General features: G+C 39.5%; 1 protein-coding gene across 3 annotated transcripts in view; it reads right to left on the bottom strand.

The window, feature by feature from the left end:
• smurf2 (SMAD specific E3 ubiquitin protein ligase 2) overlaps positions 1-14,663 on the bottom strand; it is a 295,636-nt gene that overhangs the window by 71,174 nt on the left and 209,799 nt on the right. For all 3 annotated transcript variants that reach the window (XM_060844755.1, XM_060844757.1, XM_060844756.1), the window contains 2 exons: positions 5,438-5,522; positions 1,565-1,723 (listed from right to left, as the gene is read on the bottom strand). In XM_060844755.1, the coding sequence (XP_060700738.1) occupies positions 1,565-1,723; positions 5,438-5,522 (244 nt within the window). The remainder of the gene's footprint in view (positions 1-1,564; positions 1,724-5,437; positions 5,523-14,663) is intronic.

Here is a 14,663-nt window from a genome sequence, read left to right as displayed (position 1 = left end):
TCAACTGTTTTTTTCTACAGCCAATCTTGGTAGGTACAATGGCCTCCATTACCAACATTTTTGCCCTCTAAATAACATACAACTTTGAGAATTAAATGGTCAGAATGGTACGTTGCTTTCCAGATAGTGTTTCTATGAATTTCTTGCACAGCAGAAATGCAAATTCTTCAGCCATCTCTATTACTACTAATGCAATCCAGTTATCAATTGCCTTTTCTGTACATAATCATGAAAAAGATAGATTTAGCGAATTTCCATTGGTAATCCTTGATGTTTGGCCCGATTTATATTGTTGCTTGACTGTTATAGTTAACATATGGTCCTTTTTAGGTATTTGTTCTAATATTAAGCATTTTAAATTTATCCTCATTTAGTGGCTGGCAGTTACAATTCAATGACAAGATTTGCAAATCCTTCTGAGACAAATGCTACATGGCTATTTCTTCCTTCATCCAAAAAACTCTGATCACTGTTTTGGAACATGGTTAACAATCTGAACTGTCATTATAGGTAGCTGGCTTAAACTCTTAAACTGAGAAAAAAAGTCAGAAAAAAATTCCCCTTTATACAAATGCTCCAAAGTTCATACTCGGTATACTATTAGCCTCCACAAAAACTAAAATAACGCAAATGCATTTTTTGCACTGTACGGTATTTTCTGCATGATTAGAAATAAGTTCAGAAATTGAGTTATTGGATGTACCAATTACTGGGTGCCTCAACACAAGTCTGACATTGTAGTATCAAGAATAAATGCAGTATGTCGAGTATAAGCAATCTTCTTCATGACAACATACACAAATATCTTTTCAACAAGAGAAATTTGCTTCTGAAGCAAATCGTCCAGTCAATGGATGCTTATTAAGTGACTGCACTACATTTGGCACGTTCTTTTGTTTGGTGATTCATTCTTTAAGTTCATTGACTGCACAAATCTGTGTTCACTTGGGTTTTAAACACTTGCCCTGCCAATTTCAAATCAACAGTACTGGGAAGTTTTATTTGGTACAAATTGCTTAGCTATTTTTCAGCTTTTAGATCTTTGATACTGAAACTCTACCCTATTTTGCTACTGGTTATTTCTATCAGATCATAGATCAAATAGTTCTTCTACACAGGAGGAAACTGCGACAGACACCTAATGTTTTGCCACCAAAGAGAAATGTTAAGCACATTTATTTGAACAATCAGATGGGATCATCGTCAAACAAAGTCCTTTTTTTTTCCCTCAAAGCGAGATATGACGAGTAAAGGGCAGGATATGAAAGAGAAACCATTTGGTAACAAAACATATATGTGAATCGTCTGAAAGACTTGACATAAATCAGAGCAGTTGGCAATTCTTTCTTATTGAAAATTTGCTAAAAGCCGTACGTTCAAACGATTCCAGCTTGCTGTTAATATCTGTTTTCAAGTGCTGTTTAAACAGCTGCATTGGAAAAACCCACAATACCATTTTCAATAATAGGACATCCATAAACTATATTTGAAATTCATTTTGAAATTTTGAGAAAGGTGGGTGGGAATGGGGAAATCAGTGGCAAAAAGTTGTTCGGTTACTTACTTTAAAATAAAATGCAAGTTAGCAGATAACCGTGGGTCTGTAAACTGTGTTGTCCTGTTGTTGTGGTCAACAAAATAGACTCTTCCTGTGGCCGTATTGCGAATTTCCCAACCCGGAGGCAAAGGCCCTAGTTCCTCACAATTAACGTTGCTAAGATCCCTGCAAAACAAAACATAGACAGCTACCTTCGCTTACTTCACGCCAAACCAATTAAATGTATAAAGAATACAATTCCATAATGTCAGAAAGACAAGAGCATTCCAAAAACCTAGTATTTTCTGTTATAAGCCTATAGTGTCCCAAGATACAAGCTCATTAAAACCTGCACAGGCCTGAAAACCAGTTTGTCATGTCATTAATCTACATGTTAGCTGTACATCTTAGCCAAGTGGCTTTATCCCAAGGAATAAGTCCACTAAAAGCAAATACTCTAGTATTTCACATTCATATCCAACTAGTAGTTCTTATCAAAATATACAGGAACATGGAAACTAACTTTTCAACAAACATTTTACATTTACCACAAAACACCTATCTATGCATTTATGCTCCACTACACTTCTAAAAGTAGGTACTTAAATTATTTTTAATTCATGTATTAAATGTGGGAGTTGCTGTTTGAGCCTGCAAGTGTTGCCCATCCATAACTGCCCATAGGGTAGTTAAGAGTCAACCACATTGCTATGGTTCTGGAGTCACATACGTCAGATTGGGTAAGGTCTTCATTAAACGACAATTGTGAACCAGATGGGGTTTTCCAACAACCGACAATCCAGATTTTGATTAAATTCTAATTCCATCATCTGAAAAGGTGGGATTCGAATCCAGGTCCCTCCTCCAATCTGCTTGTCACTTGTACTCAAAGCCTTTACAAAAATTCTAATCAACCTCATTCTCTCTCTCTTTCAAACAATTTTCTCCTCTTCACAGCCACACCACATTTTTAATCAAGATTAAAAGTAGCTAACCTATTATTAGATCTCTGCTGAAAATATTATTTAGTTGGGTGCCAGCTGGTTTGAGTCAGCAGTCTGGGTAGATCCACTCTCCAACCTTGTTCAGAGTTGCTTTGTCTCTACTTAGCCATTATTAATAGCAAGGTTTTGTCAAGGGGATAATGTTGTGGTTCTGTTCGCCGAGCTAAGAATTTGTGTTGCAGACATTTCACCCCTGTCTAGGTGACATCCTCAGTGCTTGGGAGCCTCCTGTGAAGCGCTTCTGTGATCTTTCCTCCAGCATTTGTCGTGGTTTGAATTTGCTGCTTCCGGATTATTGATCAGATTCCTGAGAGTGTGACACAGAAATAGAGAACACACACCGGATCATCAATGCCACACTCACAGGAATCCGATTCACTAGACAGAAAGAAAAGGACAACCAACTCCCATTCCTAGACGTGATGGTACAGAGAACACCAAACGGAGAATTCACCACAAAGGTATACAGGAAAGCCACACACACAGACCAAGTCCTGAACTACGAAAGCAACCACCCCAACACACACACAAGAAGTTGCATCAAGACACTATTCAAAAGGACCACAACACACTGCAGCTCACCAGAACTGCAAAAAGAGGAAGAACACCTATACAATGTATTCGCCAAAAACGAGCCCCGCAATTTCATCAACAGATGCCTAAGGGAAAGACAACAGAACGAGGACATGCCGCAACCCAAAGGACTAGCCACACTACCATACATCAAGAGCATTTCCGAACTGACAGCCAGACTACTGTGACCATTAGGACTCATAACAGCACACAAACCAACAGCCACTCTCAGACAACACCTCACCAGAACGAAGAACCCGATACCCAGCATGAGCAAAACCAATGTAGTGTACAAAATCCCATGCAAGGACTGCACAAAACACTACATATGACAAACAGGAAGACAGTTAATGATCCGCATCCATGAACACCAACTAGCCACGAAACAACATGACCATCTATCCTTAATAGCCACACACACAGATGACAAGCAACATGAATTTGACTGGGACAACACTACTATTATACGACAAGCAAACAGAGAACACCCAGGGAATTCCTAGAGGCATGGCATTCATCCACAGATTCAATCAATAAGCACATCGACCTGGACCCAATATACCGACCACTGCAACGGACAGCTGGAACTGACAACCGGAAGCGGCAGATTCAAATCACTACAAATGGTGGAGGAAAGATCACAGAAGCGCTTCACAGGATGTCACCTAGACAGGGGACGAAATGTCTGCAACACAAATTCCCAGCTCAGCGAACAGAACCACAACAATGAGCACCCGAGCTACAAATCTTTTCACAAACTTTGATCAAGGGGATAATTCTCAAATTTAGGTTTACAAGAACGAAGAATCCATGGAAGGTGGGATGTTCTCCTTTGAAAAGAGAAGATTAGCAAGATTTGATAGAAATGTTCAAACTCATGATAAGTCTAGACACGGTAAATAAAGAAAAATTGGACCTACTAGTAGAGCCACAGGATACTGATTAAGGTAAACAGCAAAAGAATCAATGGCGACATCTTTTTGTTTTATAAATGGCATGTGTAGCTAGAATCTGAAATGCACTGACAGGACAATGAATGGTAGATTCGTTAATCGGCAAACAAGTATATCTGACAAGGCCACTGTGTGCCCATGCAAACTGCTTGAGCTGCATTCTTGAATTGTTAGAGTGTTGTCACACCTGCAGTACTGTAAGGAAACAAGCTCTCACATTTCAATCCAATCCAGTTACAGTGAGGCAAAGCATCATATTTCCAAGAGTCAGATTGGTGGGTAATTTGGAGGGAAATACTACAAGTGGATTTTGTGGCCATTGTTCCTGCAAATGGTAGAGTTTGCAGGATTGGAAGATGATGTGGAGGGAAGTTTGACTACAGCAACTATAGCACATCTTGTAGATGATACACACTGTTGTGACAGTGTGTGGATGATAGGGAAAAGTGAGTGTTTAAGGTCAACAATAGGGATGCTAATCAAGCAGACTGCTTTGCTCTGGGTGGAGCTAAGCTTCTGAGTGTTGCTGGAGCTGCATGGGAAATATTCCATGACACCCCTGGATGAGCTTTGTAGATGGTGGGAAGCCTTTCGGGAGTCAGGTGGTGAGATACTTGCTGCAGAATTCCCAGTATCTAACCTGTTTTTGTAGCAATGGTATTTACATTCCTCATCTAGTTAAGTTTCTGGTCAAATATAATTTCCCGGGATGTTGATGGTGTGGGTTTCTGAGATGGCAATGCTGTTGATCATCATGTGGAAGTGGTTAGATTCACTCTTGACGAGATTGTCATTGTCTAACTATGTGTGACACAAATGCAACTCATCTGTCCAAGTTTGAATGTTATCTAGGTAGTTCAGCATGCTGAGGAGAAAGTGAGGACTGCAGATGCTGGAGATCAGAGCTGAAAATGTGTTGCTGGAAAAGCGTAGCAGGTCAGGCAGCATCCAAGGAGCAGGAGATCCTGAAGATGGACTCATGCCCGAAACATCGATTCTCCTGCTCCTTGGATGCTGTCTGACCTGCTGCGCTTCTCCAGCAACACATTTTCAGTTCTGCATGCTGATACAGACTGCTTCAGTATGGTAGTAGTAATGAATGGAAATGCAGCCAACATCCCCATCTCTGACTAAAGAGTTTAAGCATGTTTAAAACTCAAATCATTAAAAATGTCAATATGATTTTTTTTTGCCTATCAAACCAAACTGCAAGCCAGAAATAGAGAAGTATCTCCAAATTCATATGCCAAGTTTAGCAGAATCTGAAGATGTGGTCCTTATAAACACCTTGGGATGAAAACTGAAACCATTATCCTTTTGTTAAATCTCTCCATCAATAAAGTAGACCCATTAGGCCAGGCTTCTTTTACCTGGGTACTCGAGGATCGTGCCATGTGCTCACCCCAGTCTGTGTGTGCAGAAAATACACCTGACCCTGTTGCGTTGTTCTTTGTTCTGTACAAAATAAAAGAATAATAAATACTCATGACAGTAGCAATAAAGAGAAACCTGTTTTCAGCCAATGAGATCCACACCAGTGAGAGTTTCAACCGTCCCTGCACGGAACTTGACACAGACTGTTAATAAAAAGTGTCACAATGCAAATGAACAGGAATTGTTAATGAATTTTGTAGTATTTAAGATGATGGACAATCATACATGGAAAAAGAAGTATTTTCAAAAGACTTTTTCTTCTACCTCCCTCTTCGTTCTAGGCTATCACCAATCAAGAGTGCTAACAAATCAAATCCTTTGCCTGCTTTTAAAAATATATTCTTTCCTAGGCTGTCACCATTTACTGTTCATTCCCATTTGCCCTGGTGTAGGGGCAAGTAGTAATCCACTTTCTTGAAGCACTGCAGTAACTTGTAGGTACACCAACAGTGCTATGTGGAATGGAGTTCCAGGATATTTACTCAGTGGCAGAGGGAATGGCAATATAGTGTGTGCTTTTATAACAAAATGGCTCAACAAATTTAACAATGTAATCTTTTAAGTTTAGTTCAGTATTACTGACCACCAGGAGGTGCATGAGAGCAGCCCATGATAGTTAAGATTTTTCTAATCTTGTTTGTAATAAAGCATGTGGTCTCTCCATGCAACACCTATCCACAAATGTACAGTTGGAATCTACTTTACAATGAGAAATAATAGGGACAAAGCCAAGTCAAAACATTTCATATTAGGAATACAACACGTTCCCCTCTCTATTTGCCATGTTATGTCCAGAAGTTACCTCCAGGAAAAGCATATCAATCCCAAAAATCTTGTCCAGCACAGTCAGAAATGCTTTTATCAAGTCACTATTAGCTTATATGGTTCTGCAGCTATATACTTACACGTAAATCTGCCCAATTTCATCCTTCAAATTTTCATTACACAATCTAATTTCTCTCAGGGAAAACAGACCACTTTGAGGATACTGGAAATATTTTAGGTCAGATCACAAGAGTTTGCATTGTACATCTACGTCATCCAGCTTGCAGTATGCGTACTGGACAATTCATTGCAGGTAAAGATTTACAATTCAAAAGATCTGTTTAGGGAAATGATAAAATTATATTCATAAAACAATGGAATTTTTAAATAATCATCATAGGACGTGGGCATCACTGGCTGGACCAGCAATTATTATCCACTCCGAGTTGCATTTGAGAAGGTGGTGGTGAACTGCCTTCCTGAGCCGCTCAAGTCCATTTGGTGTCTGTACACCAAATACTGCTAAGAAGGAAATTTCAGGATTTTAACCCAATGACACCAAAGAAACAGTGATATATTTCCAAGTCAGGATAGTGAATGGGGAACTTGCAGGTGGTAGTGCTCTTGCTATCCTTGTCCTTCTAGATGGTAGAGGTTGTGAGTTTGAAGTCTTAATTACTTCAGTGATGAAAACTCCATGAATCTTTTCATTATGATGCCACAGCATATAACACAAGGAAGGCAGGTTTCATTACAAACACATGGTATTATGATCAAGAAAGAAAAAGTGTCTCAACTTATATTTTCATCAAGAGGTGAAAATAAAAGGAGGGAGCGAGATAGGGAGAAATTTTCAACAGACAGAGCAAGAGAGAAAGCTATTAGTTATGGTTGTTGTCACTCAATCCGCCAGCAATCATTTGAAAGAGCATAAAAGTGGAATTGAGCTCATACAAGCAGACATCTGATTGATGAGAGGCCTGATATGATCAGCATGTGGGAATGAGAAATATGGGAGTAATTATTATAAACAGAGCAATAGCCAAAGAAAAATAAAATTGATCAAGAAATTTTACAATACAAAACTTAAGTATGATACTGATTTTGTTATTAACATGTTAAATATATGTATTGATTTATTAAGTTAAACATGCTGCTGAATATACTACTCAACCACACAAATCAGGAAGGTACTATAGCTCAATTCTGGATTTTGTGGTGTTAGTTGATCTTGCAGAAGATGGAACCTACAACTACCCAACAGCCTATGTGGGAAGGCAGAAGTGAAATAGAAATTGGCTAGAATCATTTTTGAATGGCGTTTGCTGGGAAGTATGGATGCACATGGATGGGTGAGAGGAGAATCGGGTTTGGATATGACACCTCTCACATTTGAAAACAAATTTCATACTCGGTGCCTAAGCAAGATGCCAAAGGATAGCTGAGACTTGTGAAATTATCAGAGCACCTCAAATACACCAGGAGGGAAAGAAATAATGCAGTCTTAATATGTAAAAGCCTAACATAATATTGAAATAGCAGAAAAACGCAGCAATCTTATAGATTGTTTCATTTGTATGAGACATGCTACTTTACTTCTGTTGTGCAATTAGTCAAAACATTTATGCTGTGTTACCTCTTCTCTTTTTGACTATCCTATGACACTCACCTAGATCATGAACAATTAACTAATTACTAATTCACCTAGGAGAAAGTGAGGATTGCAGATACTGTAGAGTCAGAGTCAAAACGTGTGGCACTGGAAAAAGCATATCAGGTCAGGCAGCATCCAAAGAGCAGGACAGTTGACATTTCAGGCATAAGTCCTTCATTAGGGCATATGCCTGAAATGTCGACTTTCCTGATCCTCAGATACTGCCTGACGTAATGTGTGTTTTCCAGTGCCACACTTTTCAACTCACTGATTCAAACAGGGCAAACAGAGTAGAATATTAAACTTAAATAATAAACTTTGGGAATCACTGAACATTGAACCAGTTATCAAACAATAAATCTCTGAACTGCATCTAATCCTCCCAAATGGACTCTTCTCCCAATCCTAGCCTCAAACAATGAAAACAGTAGGAGATTGTCTGAAATTACTTCTAACATATCTAATGCAATTAATTAGATCCTAGGCTTGCTCCACATACCTAACATAAAACCATGCATGCTGAATAAACACATTGCCCATTAAAACTCTGACCATTTACTTCCAGATGTAATAAACCCCAACAACAGTAATGCAATGATTAACTCAAGCAGGATCTGTACCCAGGTTCTCGAGTCAAAAGAGGAGCCCTTCTATATATGGCACCCTCAATAGAACACACAATTAAGGCAACCTTCCCAAATAATGGTTACAGATTCACCCTTTCACTTCGTCCCTTTCCTGAAGGCTGGCAAAGTGGCCCACATACCTAAGTGCTACCTACCTTTCTTGATCATGACAGTCTTTAACTGCCAGATTTTCCACATTGCCCTTTATTTTCTGCTATTTTCTTGTAACATTTAACACTTCCTCAGGACCTATCTTTTGTTTTCACATGATCACTTTCACCCCATGCTGTCTTGCATAGTTATTCTCTTTGTTTTCTAACCACCAGTTGCCCTCCACATCATTACAGTCCTCATTCTATTCTGTAGTTTTCCATTTCCTAGACCTGCATTTACTTAAAAATCATTCCACTCACATTTTCCAGCGTTGATGAATATCATTGATCTAAAAACTTAAATTCAACCTCACAGATGCTACCTGACAAGCTGAACATTTTTTTGAATTTTCGATTTTTATATCATCCGCATAAAAGACTAATCTCTCCCATGGTGCTACAAGCGACCTGAAGACAAGTGACTTACACATCACACATTTTTGATTCACAGTGATCAAAAATGAAGGAATGTTGAGACAACAGTGACAGTTCCATGATTTACAGTAGACTGAGCTGATTTTAACAATGACACCAAATAGTGCCACTTAAAACTGAAGTAGAGGTATTTTAGCCCATAGCTATCAGACATAAATATTCATAATAGATACAAGATTCACGTCTTCTGATTGAAATTCCAGCTAATGTTCAATAAACGTGAAGTAGGAAGATCATATCTATTTCTAGCTATTCTTTCCTCAAAAATAAATTTAAGTTAAGATTATACAATTAACTGACGGTGGCTAAGTATGAATTCTCTGATTGAAATTGAGGCAGATGCTTCTTGGATTATTCTTGGTGAGAAAATATTGGATTGGTGTTTTGAACCCTGAATCGAGTTAAGGTGAATAGTAGATATTTGTTACAAAACAGATTAAAGTATTTACAGTAAACTTTGTGACAATGAGACAATTAAGCAATTCCATTTATGCACAGTATAATGCTACACGATTTTCTTTATTAATAGATTATCAACATTCTACGAGATTACTTCTTCATGCATTTTTACATGTTTGTGGTTTAATGGATCAGGAGGCAGGGGGACGGTATTGCAAAAGTTCCCAGAACCGCAAGAATTCTTAATGCAGCTCTACTGTCGGTGCTAAATTCAACTAACAAATAGGGAGGTCCCAAGTTCAAGTCAGTTGATTTCAGCTTCAACGTCAGTGAGAAGGCAAAAGACTTTCACAGCAATTCTGTTCAACAAGACTGTCAAAGTTATTTAGCAGACACCTTACCAACAGAAGTTTCAAACAAACACTAAGATGCAGCTTGGCTGCCGAGTGATTAAATCCCTCCCTGTCAGATTCTTCACAAACAGAAGGAGTTTCAAGATAGTTATAGCAGGGGAAAAAAAAAGAGGGTAACTGGAATATGTTTTTGCAAGGGATGCAAATTGAAGTCCATCCTAAGCAGCTCCATAACACAGGCTTTTGCCAGGAACAGTCTGATTCAAACTGGGGGTTAAATTGGTGTTTGGTCAGCCTGAAACCTGTCGGTTTTCCAAAACAAGGTACTGATTCAACAATCTTGCAGAATAGCATACCCCAAAGTGCAAAATGACATTTTGGGGATTCAATGAAGCTTGACAAAAAATGCTCTCCCACCATAGTACGCTGAGGAGCTGGGCACAATATAATATCTCTTGGACAGAATTTTCCATTAATTAAACTATAAATGCTTTCCAAGTGGACCTAATCACCTGAAGGAGCAGTACTCTGAAAGCTAGTACTTACAAATAAACCTGTTGGTGCATGATTTTTAACAAGTGGATAAAGGCATTGTGCACTTAGTTGAACTGAATAAGGCACACTATCACTTTGTGCATTGCCATAATTGAATGGCAATCATAAAATTTGTGAAGGTACATCATAATTAAGTCAATTTTGAAACAGAAATACACATTCCTGAGGCAACAAGCTGAGAATCAACTAGGTTTCCCATTCCCAATTGCTATTCAGAAATGACCAACATGCACACCACAGGCAGAAATGAATTGTGTTGACTGTATTTGATCAGTTTGTATTCACCATCTTGATATTTTTAATTAACCTATTTAGAAATGCTGTGACACGTATGGAGCAAGTGGGACTTGAACCCAGGTCTTATGGCCCAGAGGTAGGAACACTATCACAGCACTACATGAGCATTTGTATTCACCATCTGAATTTACACAAAGAATCGCTTGCACCTGACTGTGACAGCCAATCAGTCCCTTTGGAACTGTAGTCCAATGGAAGCAAAAGCCTCCATTAAGTAAGGTGAAGCAAGATATCAAAGAAAATATACTCTTCTCACTTCGAAGGAAAACAGCTAGCAGATAAATTTTGCCCCTACTTTATGTATATAAAAATGCAAGATACAGTACCATGTTCCACAAGTCACCTGATATTCAAATAAACAGTGTTGTCCAGCTGGCAGACTAGACAGTGAGAGTTATGCCTCGGACAAATACAACATTTGGCTCATTACAACTTCACCTGCTGTTTAATGTTCTACCACTTTGTCATAAAAACCTCCTTACTAGCAATATTTGAACAACTAATTTCACCATGGCTCAAAGGTAGAAGGCAGAGGTTGGTGGTGGAGGGTTGCTTTTCAGACTGGAGATCTGTGACCAGTGCTGGGTTGACTGCTTTTTGTCATTTATATAAATGATTTTGATGTGAACTTAGGAGGTATGATTAATAAGTTTGCAGATGACACCAAAATTGGAGGTGTAGTGGACAGAGAAGGGTTTGCACAAAAATATTAAGGACAAAAGGGAGAGAATAGGGCCCCTCAAAGATCAGCAAGGCGGCCTTTGTGTGGAGCCACAAAAAAAATGGGGGAGATACTAAATGAATATTTTGCATCAGTATTTACTGTGGAAAAGGATATGAAAGATATAGACTGTAGGGAAATAGATGGTGACATCTTGCAAAATTTCCATATCACAGAGGAGGAAGTGCTGGATGTCTTGAAACGGTTAAAGGTGGATAAATCCCCAGGACCTGATCAGATGTATCCGAGAACTCTGTGGGAAGCTAGAGAAGTGATTGCTGGACCGCTTGCCGAGATTTTTGTATCATCGATAGTCACAGGTGAGGTGCCAGAAGACTGGAGGTTGGCAAACATGGCGCCACTGTTTAAGAAGGGTGGTAAAAACAAGCCAGGGAACTATAGACCGGTGAGCCTGACCTCAGTGGTAGGCAAGTTGTTGGAGAAATCCTGAGGGACAGGATGTACATGTATTTGGAAAGGCAAGGACTGATTCGGAATAGTCAACATGGCTTTGTGCGTGGGAAATCATGTCTCACAAACTTGACTCAGTTTTTTGAAGAAGTAACAAAGAAGATTGATGAACGCAGAGCAGTAGATGTATTTATATGGACTTCAGTAAGGCGTTCGACAAGATTCCCCATGGGAGACTGATTAGCAAGGTTAGATCTCATGGAATACAGGGAGAACTCGCCATTTAGATATAGAACGGACTCAAAGGTAGAAGACAGAGGGTGGTGGTGGAGGGTTGTTTTTCAGACTGGAGGCCTGTGACCAGTGGAGTGCCACAAGGATTGGTGCTGGGCCCTCTAATTTTTGTCATTTACATAAATGATTTGGATGCGAGCATAAGAGGTACAGTTAGTAAGTTTGCAGATGACACAAAAATTGGAGGTGTAGTGGACAGCGAAGAGGGTTACCTCTGATTACAACAGAATCTGGACCAATGGACTGAGAAGTGGCAGATGGAGTTTAATTTGGATAAATGCGAGGCGCTGCATTTTGGGAAAGCAAATCTTAGCAGGACTTATACACTTAATGATAAGGTCCTACGGAGTGTTGCTGAACAAAGAGACCTTGGAGTGCAGGTTCATAGCTCCTTGAAAGTGGAGTCGCAGGTAGATAGGATAGTGAAGAAGGCATTTGGTATGCTTTCCTTTATTGGTCAGAGCATTGAGTACAGGAGTTGGGATGACATGTTGCGGCTGTACAGAACATTGGTTAGGCCACAGTTGGAATATTGCATGCAATTCTGGTCTCCTTCCTATCAGAAGGATGTTGTGAAACTTGAAAGGGTTCAGAAAAGATTTACAAGGATGTTGCCAGGGTTGGAGGATCTGAGCTACAGGGAGAGGCTGAACAGGCTGGGGCTGTTTTCCCTGGAGTGTCGGAGGCAGAGGGGTGACCTTATAGAGGCTTATAAAATTATGAGGGGCATGGATAGGATAAATAGACAAAGTCTTTTCCCTGGGGTCGGAGAGTCCAAAACTAGAGGACAAAGGTTTAGGGTGAGGGGAAAGATATAATAGAGACCTAAGGGGCAAGATTTTCACGCAGAGGGTGGTACGTGCATGGAATGAGCTACCAGAGGATGTGGTGGAGGCTGGTACAATTGCAACATTTAAGAGGCATTTGGATGGGTATAGGAATAGGAAGGGTTTGGGGGGATATGGGCCGGGTGCTGGCAGATGGGACTAGATTGGGTTGGGATATGTGGTCGGCATGGACGGGTTGGACCGAAGGGTGTGTTTCCATGCTGCACATCTCTATGACTCTAAAGGTGGTTACCTCAGAATACAATTGGACCTTGAACAGATGGGCCAATGGCTGAGCAGTGGCAGATGGAGTTTAATTTAAATAAATGTGAGGTGCTGCATTTTGGAACGGCAAATCAGGGTAGGACTTAGATGCTTCATGGTAAGGTCCTGGGATGTGCTGCTGAACAAAGAGACCTTGGAGTGCAGGTTCATTGTTCCTTGGAAGTGGATTCACAGATAGATTAAATAGTGAAGAAGAATTTGGTATGCTTGCCTTTATTGGTCAGTGCACTGAGTATAGAATTCAGGAGGTCATATTATAGGTGTACAGGAGGTAGGCCACTTTTGGAGTACTGCGTGCACGCTGATCTCCCTCCTACTGGAAGGATGTTGTGAAACTTAAAAGGGTTCAGAAAATATTTACAATGATTTTGCCAGAGTTGGCGGTGTGAGCTGTATGGAGAGGCTGAATAGGCTGAGAATATTTTCTCTGGAATGTCAGAGGCTATGGGGTGACCTTAGAGGTTTATAAAATCATGAGAGGCATTCATACGGTCAATAGACAAGGTCTTTTCCCTATGTGGGGGAATTCAAAACTCGAGGGCATAAGTTTAAGGTGAGAGGGGAATGTTATAAAAGGAACTGAAGGGGCAATTTCTTTCACACAGAGGGTGGCGTGTGCATGGAATGAGCTGTCAGAGGAAGTGATGGTTAATACAATTACAGCATTTAAAAAGCATCTGGATGAGTATATAAATAGGAAGGGCTTAGAGCAATATGGCCAAATTTATACAAGACATCTGGTCAGCATGGACAACTTGGACTGAAGGGTCTGTCTCCATCCTGTATATCTCTATAACTCTATGTGTAACTTCTTTGTTATCTGCTTTATTAATCAAGTAGAGGGATATTTGTTAAGCAGGAGTTTTCTTCTCACAATTTACATGATTTCCCAATATTGTTGCAAACTAATCATTATTCCAGACTTATTTGATCTTCTGCTATGCCTTGTTCAATGTGAAGGCTTCTTGCACTTTGAGTTCTGGCTCTTCACCTAAACCTACCATTAATATATTTGGATATTTTTGTATTGTTACTTTTGACCAGATGCATCTCCCCTGCCATTAGTAATTGAATTTTTAAAGTTTCAAAAACACTCATTTAATAAATATTCCTATTCCATATGGGTTAACTTTTAGCACACTCTTAAATCTATTGCTTGTTTTACCTTAATCACACTGTGGAATAAAACAAATTATACATATCATAATTAAGAGAAATTCCCCTATCCAGAGAATGATAAGTGTATGTAACATGTTATCACGAGAGAATAGTTGAGGCCAGTTCAATTAAAATGAATTAATGCATTCAAGAGGAAGAAAGATAATCAATCAATCAGTTTAGAAAATAATGGGAAGATATGTTGATAGGCTTGGACAAAGGGATACAGA

Source organism: Hemiscyllium ocellatum, chromosome 25, assembly GCF_020745735.1.
Source record: "Hemiscyllium ocellatum isolate sHemOce1 chromosome 25, sHemOce1.pat.X.cur, whole genome shotgun sequence".
Taxonomy (NCBI): Eukaryota; Metazoa; Chordata; class Chondrichthyes; order Orectolobiformes; family Hemiscylliidae; genus Hemiscyllium; species Hemiscyllium ocellatum.
The sequence above is the reverse complement of the archived record's forward strand: the minus strand, read 5'-3'. Positions and strand labels throughout refer to the sequence as shown.